Source organism: Mercenaria mercenaria, chromosome 7 (genome assembly GCF_021730395.1).
Source record: "Mercenaria mercenaria strain notata chromosome 7, MADL_Memer_1, whole genome shotgun sequence".
Lineage (NCBI taxonomy): Eukaryota > Metazoa > Mollusca > Bivalvia > Venerida > Veneridae > Mercenaria > Mercenaria mercenaria.
This window is the reverse complement of record NC_069367.1, coordinates 67,902,426-67,926,676: the sequence shown is the minus strand read 5'-3', so window position 1 is coordinate 67,926,676 and position 24,251 is coordinate 67,902,426. Positions and strand designations below refer to the sequence as shown.

The window sequence follows — 24,251 nt, the reverse complement described above, 5'->3', positions numbered from 1 at the left end:
AGGGTCTTAAGGTTTCTCAGGAACTATTAAAATGAATGCTTTCAAACTCATCACAGATCTTTGGCATCATTAAAAGACTGCTTGGAGGTGGGTTCCATAGCACTGACTTGAATTTTACAATATTATGCCACTTTTTCTATATAGGAAAATAATTGTTAAAGCTTTTGTATATAAGCTTGTACATATTATCCTGTAGACTGGTTTCAAATAATCAAATGCACTGTTATTTGACAGCTTTTGTTTTGTCTTGTAAGTAATTTAATGCATTTTTTTCTCCTATAGGTCACAGCTGACTGAGTTTACGTTTAATTTTCTCCAGAACGGGTTCTCAAGTCTAGTCAGTGTCTTAAAGGTAAATATTGTTCAGTCATTTTTGCCATTTATGGTAGTAATGTATGTTGCTTACTTAAAGGTTTGCTTAAATCAAAATGCCATATTTCTTTGTGAAAGCTAGATTGAATACAATATTTCAAATATTTTAACTTGAATTTTGCTGTGGTACCCATGTATTAAGGTGGCTGACTTCAGTTCACTTGTCCTTCATGTCTGTGAGTTCTGTGTGTAGAATTCTTTCTTGTTAGGAAGATTTCCAGCTGGAGGGTTTCTGGTTCTACTGAGATACCTGTTTATTTTGAAATAATGACATAGGGTCACCTGTTGTTTTCCTCCACCAGGAAAAGCTGGAAAGTCACCGATGCATGGCTGTATGGCTTTTTTGGGGGTGCTTTGTGCTTCTGGGAAATCTAGCCTTATCTTTTATCTTCTATTAGAAGGTAATGTGTTAGTGTGACACAAGAAGTTAAGCACATTGCCCTCGTGAATATTTGTAGTATATCCTTAATAAAAAAAAACAAAAACAGTCCGATTAAAAAGAAATCTGTGTGAATATGATAAATTGATTTTTGTATAATAAACCTCCCTTTTTCTGAAACTGCACAAAAACCTCACCTTATTATTGAACCTCTAGCAGCTTTTATCTTAACATCAGTCACATGTTGAGACCTTTGTAACCTTTTCTGCTAATCAGGTTGAATATATTTATGTCTCCCCCAGGAGACATATTGTTTTTGCCCTGTCCGTCCGTCCGTCCTTCCGTCCGTCCGTCCGTACGTCACACTTCATTTCCGAGCAATAACTGGAGAACCATTTGACCTAGAACCTTCAAACTTCATAAGGTTGTAGGGCTGCTGGAGTAGACGACCCCTATTGTTTTTGGGGTCACTCCATCAAAGGTCAAGGTCACAGGGGCCTGAACATTGAAAACCATTTCCGATCAATAACTAGAGAACCACTTGACCCATAATGTTGAAACTTAATAGGATGATTGGTCCTGAAGAGTAGATGACCCCTATTGATTTTGGGGTCACTCCGTCAAAGGTCAAGGTCACAGGGGCCTGAACATTGAAAACCATTTCCGATCAATAACTAGAGAACCACTTGACCCAGAATGTTGAAACTTCATAGGATGATTGACCATGATGAGTAGATGACCCCTAATGATTTTGGGGTCACTCCGTCAAAGGTCAAGGTCACAGGGGCCTGAACATTGAAAACCATTTCCAATCAATAACTAGAGAACCACCTGACCCAGAATGTTGAAACTTGATAGGATGATTGGTCATAAAGAGTAGATGACCTTTATTGATTATGGGATCACTCCGTCAAAGGTCAAGGTCACAGGGGCCTGAACATTGAAAACCATTTCTGATCAATTACTAGAGAACCACTTGACCCAGAGTGTTGAAACTTCATAGGATGATTGTACATGCAAAGTAGATGACCCCTATCGATTTTGGGGTCACTCCATTAAAGGTCAAGGTCACAGGGGCCTGAACATTGAAAACCATTTCCGGTCAGTAACTTGAGAACCACTTGACCCAGAATGTTAAAACTTAATGGGATGATTGGTCATAAAGAGTAGATGACCCCTAACGATTTTGGGGTCACTCTGTGAAGGGTCAAGGTCACAGGGGCCCGAACATTGAAAACCATTTCCGGTCAGTAACTTGAGAACCACTTGACCCAGAATGATGAAACTTTGTAGGATGATTGGTCATGCAGAGTAGATGAACCCTAATGATTTTAGGGTCACTCTGTTAAAGGTCAAGGCCACAGGGGCCTGAACATGGAAAACCATTTCCAATCAATAACTTGAGAACCTCCCGACCCAGAATGTTGAAACTTCATAGGATGATTGTTCATGCAGAGTAAATGCAGCGTTCGACACTAACGGTGTCCCGGGATCCCGAGGACACCAAAAATCCGCAAGGGATCCTAAAGTTCACAGTTTCGGTGTTCCGTCGGGACTCTTGATTTTCAGATAAAATATGATTCTAAACAATGAAATTCCCCAGTCTTGTTCGGGTCTTTTGCTAACCAGGGCGTTCAGTTGACCCGAGGTCCCGGGTTTTGACCCGCGAAAATCGAGAAAAACTCTTATTTTACCCGCATAAATTACGGCACGTGCGTCGGCTTGACTCGCGGAAATTTACTTAGATGCGTTCCAAGTTCGATAGTTCTGCCCCCTGTCAATCAAAATCCCAGTGAATTTCAATATTGTTCGCCGGCACAAGCGGAAATATGGCAGTAGGCGGAGCGTCGTATGTTAATTAGCTACCGACAGATGTCAGTCACGCCACGCGCCAAATGACACGTGCATATCTCGCGGTTTGTATTTAGCACAATATGCCTTGTCATTATCAAAGGTATTTATTGATCAATGTTTACAAGTTAACTGATAAACAATGCAGCCTTAGATTATCGTGTTTGTACCATTATTTTGTGTGCTCGATACGATTGCATGAGCCGGTCGGCCGTTACGGTCTATAACAAATTTATTATCATTGCCGAGGCTTTGTTTGGGCAAAACAAATTAAATAAGCAGAAATTATACGTGGTATGATGAGAAAATAAAGTTAAAACAGTTATCTTTCTGTTGCCAAAGCAGCTCTTATTTAGAAGAATTTGCTGATAATAAAAGCATGCAAACACTAAACCCCACCCACTTTTAGGCAATGTGCAAAATAAAACAACTAAAATATGAAATGTTTAAGAAAATCTGTTATGACCAATGTACTAGTTTTAGATAGTCTGTGGGAGTTGCATTAATAAGACCTAAAAAATCTTTGTATCTGGTAACATGCTCAAAAAATTAGGGTAGGTAGGTCGGAACATTTTTTTTTTTTTTGAATTTTTTTTTATTTAAGGGAGACTTTTCGGATTTTTTTTTTATGTCAAAAAAATGATTACAAATAAGGGGGTTATAAGGGGGAATGAACTAGGCGGCATACATTAAGACGAACTACAACAAATGGCAGAGGAGTGCGATGGTAGTGAAGATGAGGGGGAAGAGGACTTGGACAGAAATGACATTATTCTTTTACAGCAAAAGTCATACAAGCTATTGTTGTCATTGATGTAAAATGGAAATAAAGTGGAAATAAAATACATGTAGTACTGTAAACAGTTGTGTTTGTTAGATTTTAGATTTTTCATGTTCTTACCACATTTTGTTATCAGGGACTTCTAATTTTCAGCAGGGATTCCTAAATTTCCCAGCAGGTATTCCTTCGGGATACCTGGCAAAAAAGTTAGTGTCGAACGCTGAAATGACCCTTATTGTTTTTGGGGTCACTCCGTTAAAGGTCAAGGTCACAGGGGCCTGAACATTGATAACCAGTTCCGATCAATAACTTGAGAACCACTTGACCCAGAATGTTGAAACTTCATAGGATGATTGAACATGCAGAGTAGATGACCCCTATTGATTTTGGGGTCAGTCTATTAAAGTTCAAGGTCACAGTGGCCTGTTCATGTAAAATCATTTTTTGGAAATAACTTGAGAACCACTTGACCTACAATGTTGAAACTTAATAGGATGATTGGACATGCAGAGTAGATGACCCCTATTTATTTTGAGGTCACTTGATCAAAGGTCAAGGTCACAGGAGCCTGAACAGTGACTTGAGAACCACTAGGCCACGAGTGTTGAAATTTAGCGGGATGACTGGACATGCCAAGTAGATGATCCCTATTGCAGCCAACCATCAGTGTCTCTTTGACTTTCGCTCCTGACCCCTATTGACTTCTTGCCTATAGGACTTTGCATTGGGGGAGACATGCGCTTTTTTTTACAAAAGCATTTTCTAGTTAACCTTTATGTTCCTAGTAAATTCAATATATCTTCCTAGAATTGTAAGCAGCTTGATGAAAGCCTGTTTGCACTAGCTACAACCCATCTGTTATACATCCCTTTGCTCTGTGCATCCAGGAATTCTACCCTAACATTCATATTTGTATGTTCTCTTGTGATGTGATGATTAACCATTGGGTCTACAAATCATGAATAAATTGTCAATGGCATGATTGTTTACAGATTTTTTCATTGTTGACAAATTTTTACATCCTATTTTCTCTAAAATAGGATAAATCTAGTAAAATTGATTAAGTTATTGCCAAGAATTACACCTACTTTTTCCAGGATCAATACATCTGATTAAAGACTGACCTTGTGATATATCATCATTCAGGCGTTGTGATATATCATCATTCAGCCATTTTTATGCCCCCAGCATCTACTGATGTGGGAGGCATATAGTGATTGTCCTGTCCGTCCGTCCGTTTGTTCGTCTGTCCGTACGAGGTTAACCAAATGGGACCGTTTCGTCTAGCACCAATATCCCTTACTAGAATGACTTGATACTTACGCAGATGTAACCTGTGACCATCCCTCATTTTCAGACATCACCTGATACAGTTTGACCTTGACCTTGACCTCATTTTGGACTTGGTTTGCTTTATATGGGCCATCTCTTGGTTAACCAAATGGGAACGTTTCGTCTAGCATCAATACCCCTTACAAGAATGAATTGATACTAATACAGATGTAAACTGTGACCATTCCTCATCTTCAAACATCACCTGACCTCAGTTTGACCTTGACCTTGGCCTCGTTTTGGACTTAGGTTGCTTTATATGGGCCATCTCTTGGTTAACCAAACGGGACTGTTTCGTCTAGCATCAGTACCCCTTACAAGAATGAATTGATACTAATACATATGTAAACTGTGACCATTCCTCATCTTCAAACATCACCTGACCTCAGTTTGACCTTGACCTCGTTTTGGACTTAGGTACAAAATCTATCAACAAGAATGCCACTGGGGGCATCAAGCATTTATTGAACGCAGCTTCTTGTTTGTGCTAATTATTCGAGCTTGTCCAATGTGACTTTTTTTGTACTGATTGACACTTGACTTGATAAATAAACAGTCTGGCATTCTCTTCTGAATAGTCAATGCTTGTCCAGATAAATCAACAATCAGTTGTTCACTGTACTGATTAATCCGAATGGCATTTTTGATTTACAACACTACTTGCCTTCTGTCGGAATGTTGCTGTTTAGTTGCCTGTTTAAAAAAAACAACAGACGTATTATGTGATGGCACGTGCAAATGTCCATCTGTTATACTTCATGTCCAGAGCATAACTCAATAACCATTCAAGGTATTGACTTTAAATTTGACATATTGGTAGATGGTAATGAGAAGATGTGCAGAGCACATGAATCAGTTCAGTAGATCAAAAGTTCAAGGTCAGAAATGGAGCTCAAAGGTCATATTTTATCCTCATATGTGTCCAGAGCATAACTTAAAAAGCATTCAAGGTAATGACTTGAATTCTGTGATATAGAAAGATGGCATGAGAAGATGTGCAGAGTGCACGCGCTAGGTCTGTAGGGCAAAGGTCAAGGTCACAGTAAGGTCAAATCTGTCTGTCATATTTTGTGTCCATGCACCATTCAAGGTATAGACTTCAAACTTTGATGAGGTGATTTGAGGAGTGCAACAATCCACGTTACTCCCCCTCCCCTTCTTCCCTTGCCCTCCCCCTTTTATATCTTTGTGCCTAATTATTCGAGCACATGAACCAGGTCAAACGTCAAGGTTACATCAAGGTCAAATCTGTCCATCCTATTTTGTGTCCAGTGCATAACTCAATAATCATCAATGTATCGACTTCAAAATTGACCTGTATGTAGGTGGCAATGAGTGGATGTTCATAGCTCATGAACTTGGTGCCTAAGTCTAAGGTCAAGGTCATAAATTGATTTCAGAACTGTCCTTTTCTCTTTTTATTTTGTGTCAGGAGCAGAACTTCAAAACTATTCAGTGTTGACTTAAACTTGGAATAAAGATTGGTGGTGATGAAGTGATTTGAGGAGTACAACCATCCACATTACTCAACTCCCGTACACACACATTAACCACTCCCCCCCCCCACACACACACACCGAAAAAAAGAGAAAGAATCAGTTTCTTGTGCCTTTATATTCCGCTGCCATATGAACCCCTGACCCACTTCGAAGATAAATCCCCCCCACCCAAATGCACAACAACAAAAATTCTGCAAACTTTACTTCCTCCTCCTCTGATTGACATATATTGCCCTACATCACAGTGGAGCTCTTGTTCACCATTTGTCATTGTTTGCAAATGGCTGAAAAAGTTTATTGAAAACTGCATTGAGGTTGCAGACAATATATTTCTACTGCTAAAATTTTGCTGAACTATGCAAAGTTTTTTTGCAGTATGTGCAAATTTAACAAAGCCAAAGAAAAAGAAAATTAAGCATTTTAAAGTTGTAGTCTGAAATTCCAGACTTAAAAATTCTGATATGCAAAAAACCATGTGCTTGAATTAACAACAGAAGAACGCCAGACTAATAGATCACATTTAAATGTTTACTGTTATTTGTTTATTGTTTCACATTGATTTTTAAAAATACTTTCTGACGATTTAGTGTGTTTTTTTTTCAGCAATCATTAATGAATCATCCGGATGGAATAATTCCAGAGTCCCTCGATGATTCTTACTTTCTGTGGAGTGTTGCCTTCTTTCTCAAGTTTGCCCGCAGGAAGGAAATAGATTTCAAGAAAATCAAGTGAGTGTACATACAGTATTTAGCATTTGCCATAGTTTCTGTTGATAACCCATATCATGCTGAACACATTTGATTCTGCATTTGAGACCAGTGTAGATCATGATTGTTTAAAGGGGTTCTTACCAAAAAGGCACATCCATGCAGTCTGATCACAATCTGCACTGTTCACCATTCAGTCCGTATCTTTTTGGTGAGAAATCCTTTAAACATTGTCTGATAGATAGATTGATTTACATTGTACTGTAATAAATACATTATACATATATTTTATTAATAAATACAGACTTTTTCATACAGAACCCGCAAGTAAACACATAAAAAGCCACCCTGTGACATTAAGGTCACACTTGATCCTATGTGGTAAAAGCATTGTGGCCAATGATGGAGTCATTGCCTCTTATTCTAGAATAAAGCTGCTGTTATTCTTGCCCTTACGTGCTGTGAACGCACCATGTGTACAGGCAAAGCTTGGGGCCACTGTGGCCTAGAGTTTAAGGTTATTGGGGCCACTGTGGCCTAGAGTTTAAGGTTATTGGGGCCACTGTGGCCTAGAGTTTAAGGTTATTGACTTTGAATCACTTGCCACTCACTGATTTGATTCGAGCCTCACTCTGGGTGTTGAATTCTTCATGTGAAGAAGCCATGCAGCTGGCTGCTTAAGGTTGATGAATCTACCCAGAAGCCCATCCAGTGATGAAATAATGCACAGAGGGGCATCCTCTACCATCAAAAGCTGCAAAGTCGCCATATGACATATAATTGTGTCATTGTCGTGGTAAACCCAACAAAAAAAAACATAAATGTATTCTGTCGCTATAATGTGTAATTCAAAAGGAAATGACATCAGCATGATCAGACAAGGGCATATTCACTAACAGTTAAGAACATTGATTGGCAATACATTCCTTTTTAGCTTGACTGTTCGAAGTATATCCTGACCTGAAGTCTGCATCCATTCCACGTCTATACCATGGTTAAAGTTTTGATGCCATTTCACTCTATCTCTGTTATTACTGAATGGATTTGCTTCATACTTAAAGCAGTTGTTTCTCATAATTATCCACATCAGATGACACAGGGGCCATAACTCATGGTTCGCACAGGTCTTTGAAAGTCCTTGAATTTGATCCCAAGTCCTTGAAAAGTCCTTGATTTTTTTCTTCCAAAAAATTCCCTGAAAAAGTACTTGAATTTTGAAAAAAAGGTGGAAAAGTCCTTAAATTTTGCTAAAAACGGGGGTGCAGTTGTATTGTAGGGAAAAAATACAAAAAATAAGTAATAAATAAATCAAAACAAGGGAAAAAACGGTGTAAAATAAAAATACATGCACACCCACGGAGGGAACGCTAGTTGAACACCGTTTCAGTACGGAAGTTCGGTACGGAATAGCGATTTTCACAACATTAAAATATTATGCGCAAGTAGCAATTTTCACAACGTTAAAATATTATGCGCAAGGTCATTGTAGCGTGACTTATCAACAACAATGAGTTGCCCCAAAAATAAATGTAGTTTCGCCAGTAAATGGCTTACACAGGATGATTATTCATCGTGGTTAAAGGAGTTTAAGTCGGACAAGCATAAGTGTATTTGTACTTTGTGTAATAAACTCATTGATGTCGGAACAATGGGAGAAAGTGCGTTGAAATCACACGCGAAAAGTGAAAAACACAAGAAAATGGTTTTGTAATTTAAGATTTAAAGCGATTAAAATAGTCCTTGAAAATCGATAAAAGTCCTTGAAATGTCCTTGAAAAGTCCTTGATTTTTTTTTTTTGCCAAGTCCTGTATGAACCATGTAACTCTTGCACCAATATTTCATGAATTATCCCCCCTTTTACTTAAAAGTTTGGGTTAAAAGTTTGGATACAGTTTTACTCAATCTCTGTTACTGTTGAGTGGATCAAAACCTAAAACTGTTGTTCCACATCATCACCCACATCATATGACCCAAGGGCCATCACTCTTGCATCAACATTTTATGAATAATGGTCCCTTTTTACTTAGAATTTCAAATAATTTTTGATGTACTTCACTGTATAGCCATTATTACATAATGGATTTGATTCAAACTTAATATTGTTCTTTCATGCTGTGAAACAAGGTCAATAGCTCCTGCACAAACATTTAATTAATTATGTCCCATTTTACTTGGAATTTCAGTTTAAGTTTTATGCTTTTTCACCATATCTCTGTTTTTAGCTCACCTGAGCAATGCTCAGGTGAGTTTTTCTGATCACTCAATGTCCGGCGTCCGTCGTCTGTCTGTCTGTCGTCTGTCGTCTGTCGTCTGTCGTCTGTCAACATTTAGCTTGTGTATGCGATAGAGGCTGTATTTTTCAATTAATCTTCATGAATTTTGGTCAGAATGATAACCTTGATGAAATCTAGGCCGAGTTCGAAAATGGGTCATCTCGGGTCAAAAACTAGGTCACTAGGTCAAATCAAAGAAAAACCTTGTGTATGCGATAGAGGCTGTATTTTTCAATTGATCTTCATGAATATTGGTCAGAATGATAACCTTGATGAAATCTAGGCCGAGTTCGAAAATGGGTCATCCCGGGTCAGAAACTAGGTCACTAGGTCAAATCAAAGAAAAACCTTGTGTATGCGATAGAGGCTGTATTTTTCAATTGATCTTCATGAATATTGGTCAGAATGATAATCTTGATGAAATCTAGGCCGAGTTCGAAAATGGGTCATCTAGGTTCAAAAACTAGGTCACTAGGTCAAATCAAAGAAAAACCCTTGTGTATGCGATAGAGGCGGTATTTTTCAATGCTCTTCATGAATTTTGGTCAGAATGATTACCTTGATGAAATCTAGGCCGAGTTCGAAAATGGGTCATCCGGTTCAAAAACTAGGTCACTAGGTCAAATCAAGAAAAACCTTGTGTATGCATAGAGGCGGTATTTTTCAATTGATCTTCAGAATTTTGGTCAGAATGAATCCTTGATAAAATCTAGGCCGAGTTTGAAAATGGTCATCTCGGGTCAAAAACTAGTCACTAGGTCAATAAGAAAAACCTTGTGTATGCAATAGAGGCTGTATTTTTCAACATGATCTTCATGATATTTAGCCAGATGATTCCTTGATAAAATCTAGGCGAGTTCGAAATGGGTCATCTGGGATCAAAAACTAGGTCACTAGGTCAAACGAAGAAAAAACATTGTGTATGCAATAGAGGATGTAGTTTCAATTGATCTTCATGAAATTTGGTCAGAGTGATTGCCTTGATGAAATCTAGGTCGAGTTTGAATATGGGTTACTGAGGTCAAAAACTAGGTCACTAGATCAAATTTAAGAAAAATCTTGTGTATGCGATAGAGACTGTTTTTTTCAATTGATTTTATGAAATTTGGTCAGGATGATTGCCTTAATGAAATCTAGGTCGAATTTGAATATGGGTCATCTGAGGTCAAAAACTAGGTCACTGGTCAAATCAAGAAAAAACTTGTGTATGTGATAGAGGCTGTATTTTTCAATTGATCTTCATGAATTTTGGTCAGAATGATTGCCTTGATAAAATCTAGGTCGAGTTTGAACATTTGGTCATCTAGGGTCAAAACTAGGTCATATCTAAGAAAATGCTTGTTTTATCGCAAGAGACCAATTTTTTGGTCCAATCTTAATGAAAATTGGTCAGAATATTAATTTTTGTTTCCATGAAATCACTAGGTCAGACATGTTTTACACTGTTATGGTGTGTTTCTTAGGTGAGCGACCTAGGGCCATCTTGGCCCTCTTGTTAATAAATGGACTTTATTCTATCCACAACATTATTCACATCATATGACACAAGATCTGTAACTCTTAGCATCAATATTTTATGAATAATGCTTTTTAATTTGAATGTATTTTATTCAAACTTGAAATATTTATTCCAAATGATCAACCAAATGATATGACATGTCTGTTTAATACTTAGATAGTGTTTTATACACTTTCAGCCTATTTCTGTTATATGTTAGATAGTGTTTTATACACTTTCAGACTATTTCTGTTATATGTTAGATAGTGTTTTATACACTTTCAGCCTATTTCTGTTATATGTTAGATAGTGTTTTATACACTTTCAGCCTATTTCTGTTATATGTTAGATAGTGTTTTATACACTTTCAGCCTATTTCTGTTATATGTTTTATACACTTCAAACCTATTTCTGTTATTAATGAATACATATATGATTCAGATTTAAACTATTGTCAAATATAGTCATATGCATTGGAGTCAGTAAACACTCAAGTGGTAGCTCCAGCTTCCTCAGTAGTGCCTTATTTCACTATCCAGCACCAAAATAGTCCAGTGAGATGTCTCTGCTTTTTCTTTATGATCTGGTATGCACCAATTGTGGTCATAAAAGACAGCATATTATCACAGTTTACAGATAGCACAATATCTGCTGTAATTATGCCCCCCTTTGAAAAAGGAGGGGTATATTGTTTTGCAGATGTCGGTCGGTCTGTCGGTCGGTCGGAATGTAGACCTATCCGTTTCCGGATGATAACTCAAGAACGCTTGGGCCTAGGATCATGAAAGTTGATAGGGAGGTTGGTCATCACCAGTACATGACCCCTATTGATTTTGAGGTCTGTATGTCAAAGGTCAAGGTCACAGTGACCCTGAATAGTAAAACGGTTTTCCGGATTGATAACTCAAGAACACTTGGGCCTAGGATCATGAAATTGATAGGGAGGTTGGTTCATGACACAGATGACCCTATTGATTTTGAGGTCAGTATGTTAAAGGTCAAGGTCACAGTGACCCTGAACAGTAAAACAGTTTTCTGGATGATAATCAAGAACGCTTAGGCCTAGGATCACGAAAGTTGATAGGGGTTGGTCATGACCAGCAGGTGACCCTATTGATTCTGAGTCATTAGGTCAAAGGTCAAGGTCACATTGGCCAGGAACAGTTTAAATGGTTTCTGATCTTCATTTCCAAAACCATAGGGCCTAGGGCTTTGATATTTGGTATGTAGCAAAATCTAGTGGTCCTTCTACCAAGATTGTTCAGATTATTTCCCTGGGTCAATATGGCCCCACCCCTAGGGTCACATGGTTTATAATAGCCTTATATAGGAAAAAGCTTTGAAAAACCTCTTGTCCAAAACCACAGGGCCTAGGGCTTTGTATTTTGTATATGACATCATCTAGTGATCCTCTACTAAGATTATTCAAATTATTCCCCAAGGGTCAAATATGGCTCCGCCCTGTGGGTCACATGGTTCACATATACTTATTTACAGTGTGCATATAATTTCTGTTCCTTGTGCAATTACTAAATGCATCAAGGGGGGCATTTCGTGTTCGACGAGCTCTTGTTAGTGATAAAATCTGTAGGGACTAAGATTTCAAGATAAAATTTGAAGAAAAATAGTCCATGAAGAAGTTAAACAAGTACCTGAAAAATCCTTGACAAGTGCTTGAATTTTGTCTTGGATATTCTGAATGAACTATCCATTATTTAAAGTGCAAAATTATTAGTTAGGAAAAGGACATAGAGATGAACAAAAGCAATAATTTTATATCCGAGTTTCTGTCGAAAAGATCATAAATTATTTTAGAAAGAGAGAATAAAGATGTTTGCTAGATTTTTTTTCCAGTGAGGAAGAATAATCTGTGATATGATCTCTTAATTTAATTGTCTGAATTCATTGTCTTGAGTCATGAAGAACAAGTCATATTACACTGAGTGGTGTTTGTATACACTGTCTGCGACATACTGACCTATTTAACTAATATCATTATTACCATAGCCAGAGAAATAAAGTTAATGGAAGGGAAAGATTAAATGAAATTTGAGGAAGTCATTTCTCCAAATTAAAATGGGAGATAATGGAAGCCATAAAGTAAATGCAGATACCCTGCTAATTGTTTCCTAAGTGCTGGAAGTTTTTTTTTTTTGGGGGGGGGGGGGTGTAGATAATAAAAAATTGTCTTTATTACGGGGCACTTACAACTTGCATCCTATATATCGTTTTTTAGCTCATCTGATTTTTTTAGAAAAAAAAGATGAGTTATTGTCATCTCTTGAGCGGTTGTTGGCGTCGGCGTTGCCTGGTTAAGTTTTATGTTTAGGTCAGCTTTTCTCCTAAACTATCAAGGCTATTGCTTTGAAACTTGGAATACTTGTTCACCATCATAAGCTGACCCTGTATAGCAAGAAACATAACTCCATCTTGCTTTTTGCAAGATTTATGGCCCCTTTTGTACTTAGAAAATATCAGATTTCTTGGTTAAGTTTTATGTTTAGGTCAACTTTTCTCCTAAACTATCAAAGCTATTGCTTTGAAACTTGGAATACTTGTTCACCATCATAAGCAGACCCTGTACATCAAGAAACATAACTCCATCTTGCTTTTTGCAAGATTTATTGCCCCTTTTGGACTTAGAAAATCAGTTTTCTTGGTCAACTTTTATGTTTAGGTCAGCTTTTATCCTAAACTATCAAAGCTATTGCTTTAAAACTTGCAACACTTGTTCACCATCATAAGTTGACCCTGTACAGCAAGAAACATACCTCATCTGCTTTTTGCAAGATTTATGGCCCTTTTGGAATTAGAAAATATCAGATTTCTTGGTTAAGTTTTATGTTTAGGTCAACTTTTTCTCTTAGACTATCAAAGCTATTGCTTTGAAACTTGCAACACTTGTTGACCATCATAAGCTGACCCTGTACAGCAAGCAACATAACTCCATCCTGCTTTTTGCAATAATTATTGCCCTTTTTGGACTTAGAAAATCATTTTCTTGGTTGAGTATTATGTTTAAGTCAACTTTTCTCATAAACTATCAAAGCTATTGCTTTAAAACTTGCAACAGTTTTTCACCATCATAAGTGGACACTGAATATCAAGAAACATAACTCTATCCTGCTTTTTGCAAGAATGATGGCCCTTTTTAGACTTAGAAAATCATGGGTAGGACAATATTTCTATTACACAAAAAAAATCAGATGAGCGTCAGCACCCGCAAGGCGGTGCTCTTGTTATAGTTTTGAAGTAACTCATTTAGAAATGCATGTTCTCTTAATTCATGAATGCAAAAACTATTATGACCTTGCTTTTAGTTTTTGTTCAAATGGTCCATTTCCTGGTATTACTTTAACATTGAAATTGTTCAGAGCTGTCCTCTCAGGCTGATTACTTGTAGATCTCAACATATCCTTTTCTACTGAGTTGAGTAAAGGTATGAAATAAAAACAATCTTCATTTCTGTATTAATTACAAATTACTGTCTTTTCATACCGCTAATCATACAGGCATTGCACTCAATGTTTTGTGTTTTGCTGCCCGGCAAACTGAAAACAGAAAAAAAATGATTCAAATTTCTGTTGTTATTTCAGATGATTGTTTGTAGTTTATCTCCACAGGAGTATAATTAGTTGGAAAGAGACTGCTATATAATCCTGTGAAAATATGTTAGAAAATGTTCCAGATATTGGCTTAGTCACATGCTTTGACAGCTTGTCTCAGCTAGGCACGTTGATTTTCAGCATGTGATTATTGTACTTCTCTCTCAGATATATCAGAGAGTTAAAATCCATTAGTAGCTTTATACAAAAATTGACATTTGTTAATATTCTGTTTTCAACAAAATTCTAATAATTTAATTTTGTTAAAATACAAAATGCTTAATATGTGTTCAGACGTTATGTTACTGCTATTAGGTCAGAAGGAAAGAAATTTAGGGCAAGTTAATGTCAGATTTCTGCCACACCCTTAAAGCGATAATACGGTATAACAATGATAGTTCAAAGTCGGAATGGGAAATGCTTGAGTTACCTAGAGTTTCTAGTGATCAAAACATGGCAGGTTTATTAAATGGGGGTGGAGTAGGTAAATTTAAAAATGGTCAGGCAGTCCTTACACACAGGGCTTGTTCTGGCAAGCCCGAAATCATTAATGACATCAGAGATCATTGTTGCTGTAAGATGTCTGATTGATGAAGAAGCCAGGTACAAGGTGTCCAAGATAGTGTCTTTTCTTGGCATGTCGATGGGGAGAACTCAAAAGATTCTCATCAAGTACTTGGGTTTAAGAAAGGTTTGTGCCTAATGGGTGCCCCATAATGTTAACCAAGGAGCAAAAAGCCAGTAGGGTCAAATGAGCTGTAGGAACGCTGAAAAAGTTCTCAAATTTAGATGATTGCACAATGTTACAGCTCCAGGAGATGAGACCTGGATATACTTTTAGTGACAGTGGCTGTGAAAAGGTGACTGTAGACCAGTAATTGCAAAAAGAACAAACTTAAGTGTCCAAAATGTTTTGTAACTCAAGGGGTACTGTTGTACAAATTCTTACACTGTCAGGAATGTCATTTACTAGAAAGTTTTATATAACAAAGTACTGAAAGCTGTTAAACAAAAGTACAAAAGAATCTGTTTAAGGTTTCCAGTTGATTTAAATGCTGCGACTCACAATCGTCCCACTTATTCACCAGATCTAAGTCCTTGTGATATTTTCTTCTTTCCAAAAGGCTGAAAAGGATTGTTTTCAAGGTCTGATTTTGCATGCCTTTAGCCAAAGAGACAATCCCTGAATTTGTCATAAAATCAAGCTCTGCAATATCTGCTTTTGAAACAAATATGATATTAAAATAGTAATCTAAGATGTTCAAATTTGGAATCACTGTTGAAGCTTCGGTCAATCCCTAAAATGTCAGTGACTAATTTTATGACGTTATTAGTACTTTTCTGTGTTTATGAAAGGAAATAATTATCGGGTGTGCAGGGTTCATTAACAATGTTGTGTAGCTGTTAAGGTACCCAACTTGGACTTAATTGTTTATTGTTGGAAGTTGTAGCCAAGCATTAGATTGTATCATTTCATACAAGAAAGACATTTTAAAAAGGGTCTAGTGGAAGGTCTGTCATTGTATTTTAGTTGTATGGTTATCTAATAAGGATGTTCCCCTGTTCTAGGTCAATTTTGCTATTAAAATGCTTTTGAACTGTTTGAAAGATGTGATTTAATACACATGGATACTTCAAAATGAAATTGTCGATAATTTTTCACACAAGGCTACTTTGACAAAATTTAATTGACTTTTTAGCTTGCCCCGATGAGTCACTTCAGCTATTGGATACCCATTCGTCAGTGTCATTGTCTTGTGTAGATATCTTATTCAGGATTCTCAGCAAGCACATATCTCAGTTATAACTTATCAAAACTGAATACATGCTTTTCCTGTGATATACCCAACTCTGGCTTTCAAGTAGTCCTACTTTTTCCTACTTTTCCTACTTTTTACGTCTGTTCCTACTTTTTTTGAAAAAACTCCTACTATTCCTACTTTTTTATCTAAAGAGGAAGAAATATTTACCAAGTATTGTAAGCCTATTTATATAATTAATTGTGTTACATAATATTAATGTATAAGGACTGGTAGTGTATTTGTGATGCTCTAGAGACCTTTGGCATGCTGCTGGTGACCTCTTATGCATGTAGAAACCTGCTGACAGTTTGTTGTGTGAGTTGAAGACTGACCTTGATTTCGAAGCATAAGAGGTTGCAGGTAGCTCATGATGTACAGTGGGGACCTCAAAGAATCATGAAAATAGACAGACCTTATATATTGTGATTTATGTCCTGCTGCATAATTGTGAGTAAATGTACAAAATTCAGGCCCAGATCCAGGGCTAGACAGAGGGTGCCCATGCCCCCCAAGTTTGCTGAGAAGTGACCTATACTCATCAAAGTTGCACCCAACTGAGGAAAGTGTCCCTCCCAGTACCTCAAAATTAAGACCAAAAAATGTACCAGAGCCCTCCATTGCATACCTGTATTTCAAAATTTTCCAGGGCAGAGCCCCCTAACCTTCCCCCTCCCCTCCCCTCCCCTCCCCTAAAATGACTGGGATATCTCCTCCCATACCTCAAAATCTAGACCAAAAATTGCACCAGAGCCCACAGTTTCATACCTATATTTCAAAATTTTCCTGGTGGAGAGCCCCTTGACCCCCCTAAAATGACCGAGATACCTCCTCCATACCTCAAAATTTAGACCAATAATTGCACCAAAGCCCACTGTTTCATACCTATATTTCAAAATTTTCCAGGGAGAGAACCCCCTGACCCCCCTAAAATGTCTAGGATGCCTCCTCCCATACCCCAAATTTTGACCAAAAAATGCACCAGAGCCCACCGTTTCATACCTTTATTTCAAAATTGTCCAACAGTCCCCTGATCTCCACCTCTAAAATGAGGGGAATACCCCTTCAGTACCTCAAAACCTTTCGGCACTATGTTCTTAAACAGATGCCTCACCAGTCAAATATTTCTGGATCTGGACCTGAGTTTGTTCTCATAAGTTCCTACTTTTTATCATCAGATTCCTACTTTTTCCTACTTTTTTATGTCAGAGGCTCCTACTTTTCTCCTGGTTTTTCATCAAAGGTCACTTGAAAACCTGCCAACTGAATGACATAGGTTCTGTAGCTCTTGCTTTTTCATTTTGATGAAACTATGCCTGTTTTTGTACTTCATCATTTTTAAAACATATTCTGTTCACGATAATCATCATATTTAAAACATATTCTGTTCACGATAATCATTGTCAACAAGTTACTTAATATCTCAATAACTAGTTGGTATGCTTAAATAAAACGTCACACAATTGTTTGCAGTAGTAATAACAATTGTATGACAAAGGTCGAAAAACTCTTGATTTCATTTTGATGAAATTAGCCCCATTTTATAAAATTTTGCTGAGAAAAAAAATAGCAATTGCCAGCAAGTTAGTATCGCAGTAAATACGTATTACAGCTAAATAAAACTTCACTCAGAATGTGCTTTTGTCAAACTTTTTTGCAATGAGATTCTTGACTGCTGGCCAAACAAACCATCTAGAAAACAAATATGGCCCTTCCCTTTTACAATGGTGAAACAATATCTTTTAACACAGTATTTTTTCTTGTTTCAGAAATGTGTTTACAGTAGAAGTGTTTGGATTTCTTGTGTTTGAGGCAATAAGTAATGGAGAAGATGTGCTCCTTTCATACAAGAACAACAAAAACTACGCCCTTAGCATGAGAAGGTAAAATGTTTTGTTTAAAATGAGTTTTATGGTCATTTTTCTATAGGATTTCAGTCATTCGCCCCCAGGGTGAGTCCTGACCCCCTAGTGACCTTGACCTTGAAGAAATTAGCATTTTTTTAAAAAAAAATATTGACACCTTTGAAAATTCACAAAAATGAAAATTTCTCTCAAAAACAGTTACATAATTTTATTATATTGCTTTGAAAGCTTGTAGGATGGTTTAAAAACTCATTTACACCCCCATGGTGATTCCTTGCCCCCTAGTGACCTTGTCCTTGAAGAAATCCGCCTTTGAAGATTCACAAAAATGACAATTTAAAAAAAAATTGTTACAGATATAGCTTTGAAATGTTGGAAGATGGTTTTAAAACTCATTTTGCACCTATTTCATGAGTCAAAGCTACTGTGGGCAAGACTTTCAGGCAGTGGCCTTGTTAACTAAAATGAACAGTTTCAGGCTGTTGCCTTGTTTATTGGAATGAACACAAACCTTAAATTTACAGGTTACATCTGAGTGTGAGTGCCTTACGAGAATTGATAAAGACCTTGACATTTCATAGAGAGAGAGGACTAGAGAAGTCAGACCTTCAGTATCTTGAGGAACTTCAGAGTAAGTATTTTTTAGAAAGGAGTACTGTATACCTCTCCTTATCACAATAATTGCCTCTGGGGGCTTTGTATTTTGGATTGCATTTATTTTTGGAACAAAAAAAAACAACATAAAAATTTTATACTGTGAAATCATTAATATTTGTTGGGGATTAATTTTCGTGGATTTGGTGGTTGAATCAATCCACAAAATTTAATCCCAACAAACAAGTAAAGTTCCCATTCATTTTATGTTCAAAAGCTGAAATCCACGAATTCCTATCCCCACGAAATTACCGTATTGACCAAATCCACGGAATTTCATGCCCACGAAATTAAATGATTTTACAGTATGCTATAAATCCAACTACTTTTTATGAATTTCAACAATAACATTACTACTGGCATTTACTGATGACATCAACTAAAAAAAATATGGTGAGGAGCATTTTTGCAGGGTATAATATGGTATGTAATACTTGAAATAGGTTTTAAAGTTTCTAGTGAAATTTCTACACAAAGTAGAGCATGTTAACCATCTTATAGCCATAATGTAGTCATAATTTCTGTCAAAAGGTGAACAAACCTTCAGAATTTGGTTAGGTTGTTTTACAGCCATTGCATGACTGAAATACTTTTGAAAAACAGCTGTCTCTCATAACTGTTTTGGATTTCTATATAGAGAAAAAACATTATAAACTAGATCTTTAAATGATCGCATCTTAGTTCCATAGTAACAAAGCTTTATTGATTTCTGCGAGGTATGTTTTATCACCTAAAGAGAAATTCTCTCGATTTGATACATAAGTGAGAATATTAAATAATGCTGGAGTGTGCCTACACATTTTTAAAAACATGTTTATGCCTTGAAATATTTGGGCTATGATTTTGATGTTTTGAAATACTTGAGAACATTATTTAGTTCACAGTTGTTAGTCCCCTACTGGTGGAACACCGGAGGGGCCTATAGGAATGCTCTCCATCCGTCTGTCTGTCTGAGCTTACATTAATATTTTGCATACATGCATGGCTGTAGGAATAATATGTAACTGTACATTTTCTTTGCTGTCATTCATTCCATAAACTTTTAATGGCTATTTTTCTTTTTTGCATGGCTAAAAGAACAATAGAGAGAACAGAAGAGTAGCAACAAAATAGTAAATACCCATATGTAGGAGTGTCCGTCTGTCTGCAAATCTGGATCCTGCAATAACTCAAAAAGTATTCAAGCTAGGTTCATAAAACTTGGTATGTGTATAGAGGGCAATATGTTGTTGGTCAAAGGTCAAGGTCACTTTTGAAGGTCAAGTAAAATCTTTTTTCACTGGTAGGGGACTTCTGTATTGCCACTGCAATACTCAGTCACTTGTTAATTATCACCTACTAATGTCTTGCAGATTTGTTAAGTCTGTTGTTAAAGTTCTGAAGCCATCTGGCATCTCATTCTAAAGTTTTTCTAACCTTTAGACACCATCATTGTTTCCCTAGAATCTTTGAGCTTAATGTATAAAATTTTTGTTGAAATATCAATTCAAGCAACTAAACATACATGTACTATATTAAAGATTACACATAGAAGAGTAAATGCATCTAATGGTGAAGTCAAAATGCCCATCTTGTATATTATTTCTGTATAATCATACTGTTGTCCTTTTAAACATGTTTACAATTCTGCATCTTAAAAAAAGTTAAATAATGTTTCCATATATACAGCTGTGACATGTGACTGGAGATAAAACCAGTAGATGTTATTAAGTAAACTATTGTCACGAAGTGAGAACCATGGAAACCTGTTCGCGTGTGTTGATACAGCGATATTTGCGGTCACGTTCCGAGAATGTGAGAGAGTATATTGATTAGGAAATAGCTGGAGATTTTCTTTTTAAAGACGACACCATGTTCTGTAACTGGTCTTCTTAAATTTCTGTTGTATAAGCTAACATGTGTTTGAACTCATGAGCAGCACTTCAAGCTTGGGGAAATCTAGGCTAGTGATACAGGTGTGATATGTAGAGGAGCAGTTCAAGGTTAACTTACTGTATAAATGTCAAGACCAAGTTCAACTTCTCATTTCGTAACTGTCATATTTTTAGCTCGACTATTCGAAGAATAAGTAGAGCTATCCTACTCACCACGGCGTCGGCGTCGTCGTCACACCTTGGTTAAGTTTTTCATACCAGTCCACATTTTGACAAAGTCTTTTGAGATAAAGCTTTGAAACTTTCAACACTTGTTTACCATCACCATGGCCAGTTATAGGCAAGAGTACATAACTCCATCAGGGATTTTGGCTGAATTATGGCCCCTTTTGACTTAGAAATCATGGTTAAGTTTTTCGTACCAGTTCATATTTTGACAAAGTCTTTTGAGATAAAGCTTTGAAACTTTCAACACTTGTTTATCATCACCATGTCCAGTTATAGGCAAGAGTACATAACTCCGTCAAGGATTTTGGCTGAATTATGGCCCCTTTCGACTTAGAAATTTTCGTACCAGTTCATATTTTGACAAAGTCTTTTGAGATAAAGCTTTGAAACTTTCAACACTTGTTTACCATAGCCATGTCCAGTTATAGGCAAGAGCACATTACTCCATCAAGGATTTTGGCTGAATTATGGCCCTTTTTGACTTAGAAATCTGGGTTAAGTTTTTCGTACCAGTTCATATTTTGACAAAGTCTTTGAAGATAAAGCTTTGAAACTTTCAACACCTGTTTACCATCACCATGTCCAGTTATAGGCAAGAGTACATAATTTCATCAAGGATTTTGGCTGAATTATGGCCCCTTTTGACTTAGAAATCTTGGTTAAGTTTTTGTACCAGTTTATATTTTGTGTAAAGTGTTTGACATATGGCTTTGAAACTTTTATCACTTATTCAGTATAATAGTCTCTATCTGTAGGAAAGAGTACATAACTCTGTCATATATTTTGGCTTAATTATTGCCCTTTTTGGACTTGGAAATTGGTTCTGATTTCATACAAGTCCACGTTTTGTCAAAACTATTTGACATATGGCTTTTAAACTTTGAACACTTGTTTATCATCATGATTTCCATCTGTAGGGAAGTGTACATAACTCTGACAACTATTTTGGCTGAATAATGGCCCTTTTTGGACTTTGAAATTGGTTCACACATTGCCATTTAGTGCAAGACTTATCAAAATCCACAAATATGGGAACATTGTTTGTCTAATGTATTTTTTTCTTTTGTCTGAATATCTGTAGAAATATTTTGACCCCATTCTTCAATCAATTCTTCGAATAGTCGAGCGCGCTGTCATCCGACAGCTCTTGTTGTTAAACATCATCAGCCTTGAAAGGAACAAAAAACATGTTACGTAGAAACATGATACATTGTTTTGATCGAAAGGCTATGAAGATAATTGGAAACAGCTGTCTTTCTTATATTTTGCTGAAATGTTACATGCTATGGAATGATGAAAATGAATTGTTGTTCTTAATTACACACAATTTACTTTGCTTTTAACAAACATCCCCTTTTACAGGTTTCCCTCAAATGTTCATGTTGCTCCTACATCTCATATCCATTTGATATTCTGGCCTTATTTTTGTCATTCTAGTTTTTCACTAATTATTAGGGTTGTTAGGCAGTTTAAGATTGAGTGTAGAATCTCCTGAAAGACCATTAAAATGAAAGCAGTGACATAATTGAATGCTTAATAGACTGCAGTTACACCACTATAATGCATTTCTTTCCAGGCAATAGAATTTTAGTGTTTTGTCTTGACTCTCAAATAATCAAGTTTCAAGATCATTGTAGACTGCTACCAAAATTCAACCTTGTCATTGGTCAATTTCAAAATTATGCTTGGTAATAAGAAATCAAATGCTTGAGTTTTGAGTAGACATGTCTTCTGCCTTATTCAGAACTTTAAAGCTGATCTTGGAAACCAGATTTGGTCGGTTTCAAGATACAGCCAAAAATTTTAAGTTAAAAGACATGTCTCTGTATTCTAGTACATTCACTAGCATAGTGCGCCTACCTGGTTAGCTCTGTAGGTGTGGAATAGGCTATGGTGCCAGAGGTTGTGGGTTCAGTACCCAGTTAAGGCAGAGATTTTATGACAGTGTAACATAAGAATATGTGTTTGAAGTCAGTCTTCCTCCATCTCAGGGAAGTTGTCAGTTACTTGCGAGCAAGTCAGTTCTAGTGCGGAGTCTAGGAACATTGATTTGGCACAGTCTTCCTTCATCTCTGCTGGCCCAATCTTGAAAAAGTTTCACAAAAATGATCCTTGGGTGGCCCTCTACCAAAATTGTTTAGTCCAGCTGTGAAATTTTGGTGAACGATGTAATGCCATCGTGGGCCCTTTAAATTCATCTTGTAGATGTTACTCAATCATTTCATCTTTAGTGACATATAGTAATTTGCTACAAGTCTTATTGGTATTTAATTACATTGATCATGTGTAGGGTAATTATAGTATTTGTCATATGACAAGGAATGTGCAGCAGTCTGCTACAAGTTGTTTTGCATGTAATTCCCTCGTGCAGAAGAGACTGTTAATTGAACTATGAGGAATAGAGCTGATTTATGAATAGATAATTGTAGTCCATATATATTTGTTGATTTAAAACATTTATAAAAAAAAATCTTCAGTAATAATTAAATCTGTCAGATGCAAATTCATCATTTTAGCTCACCTGAACTTTGTCTTGGTATGAACCTCTCTTAAGTATGTACAAATGGTGTATCTTTGACCTTTTTAGTGGCTGCCTGTGCTTGAATTGGAAACACAGTCTCTTTGAAGTTTGTTTAAACGGTTGTAATTGGTGCCTTTAAATGGCAACATGGCTAAAAATAGGAAGACCTCTTTAAGAACAGCTGGCTGTTTCTTCAGCAAACTGTCTGTGGTGTCCTTGTATGGTCTTCCATCGTAGTTATTAGATGGTTCTGCTTTCCTCCACGATGAGATCTCGAGAGATGATGATAATCCAACACAGATATTGCCCTTATCAAAGGGATCTTCTCAGTGATGTAGTGGTTTAGTTACTGACTCAGAAGTCATTTAATACAAACAGGAAGTTCAGGACAGGAAAAGTGTGGTTGCTTGTCACAACAGAAGTCATTTAACTCTGTTAATTTTTATAGGAAATTGTGTTGGACTGGATGAAACATGGTCTTTGAAGACAGTCTTTTAATTCTGGGGATCACTTGGACAGTCTAGACTGCATAAATTTAAATAATTTGACTGACAGGTGACACCTTTATACTTTTCAGGAAATTTGGCAAATATGACAGATTTACGGGAAGTATTTTTGTGGTTAGTGCGCATGTACCAGCCAGATTGTCATAACATCCTGTTTCTTCGAGACGTCATAGTAACAAACCACTACTTTCTGTTACTGTTAGAGGAGTGGATTGGACGAGACTTGTGTCAGGACAAGAGGATTGATATGCTGGCTCATGTCAAACAGTAAGTTTACAACACCTCACATTGAGAATTTTTTAGCACTGTAAATTTTATGCATAATAGGTCAGTTTGAATTTAGTTAGTGAAATATTTGACATTTTCCATACTGGTACTGATGATAAACCCGGACAGATGATAAAGTCGACCACCTTGGAAAATATTCCATTGCAATCGGTTATTTATAAAATTGAACACACCATCTAATAGTTTCCACTTACAACACCAACTGGTGTAAAAATTGG

The 24,251-nt window shown here is 36.7% G+C and overlaps 1 protein-coding gene across 3 annotated transcripts in view; it reads left to right on the top strand.

The window, feature by feature from the left end:
- Nucleotides 1-24,251, top strand: part of LOC123554001 (protein timeless-like) — a 63,288-nt gene that overhangs the window by 21,807 nt on the left and 17,230 nt on the right. For all 3 annotated transcript variants that reach the window (XM_053548583.1, XM_045343810.2, XM_045343809.2), the window contains 5 exons: nt 283-352; nt 6,818-6,942; nt 17,867-17,980; nt 18,487-18,593; nt 23,817-24,012. In XM_053548583.1, the coding sequence (XP_053404558.1) occupies nt 283-352; nt 6,818-6,942; nt 17,867-17,980; nt 18,487-18,593; nt 23,817-24,012 (612 nt within the window). The remainder of the gene's footprint in view (nt 1-282; nt 353-6,817; nt 6,943-17,866; nt 17,981-18,486; nt 18,594-23,816; nt 24,013-24,251) is intronic.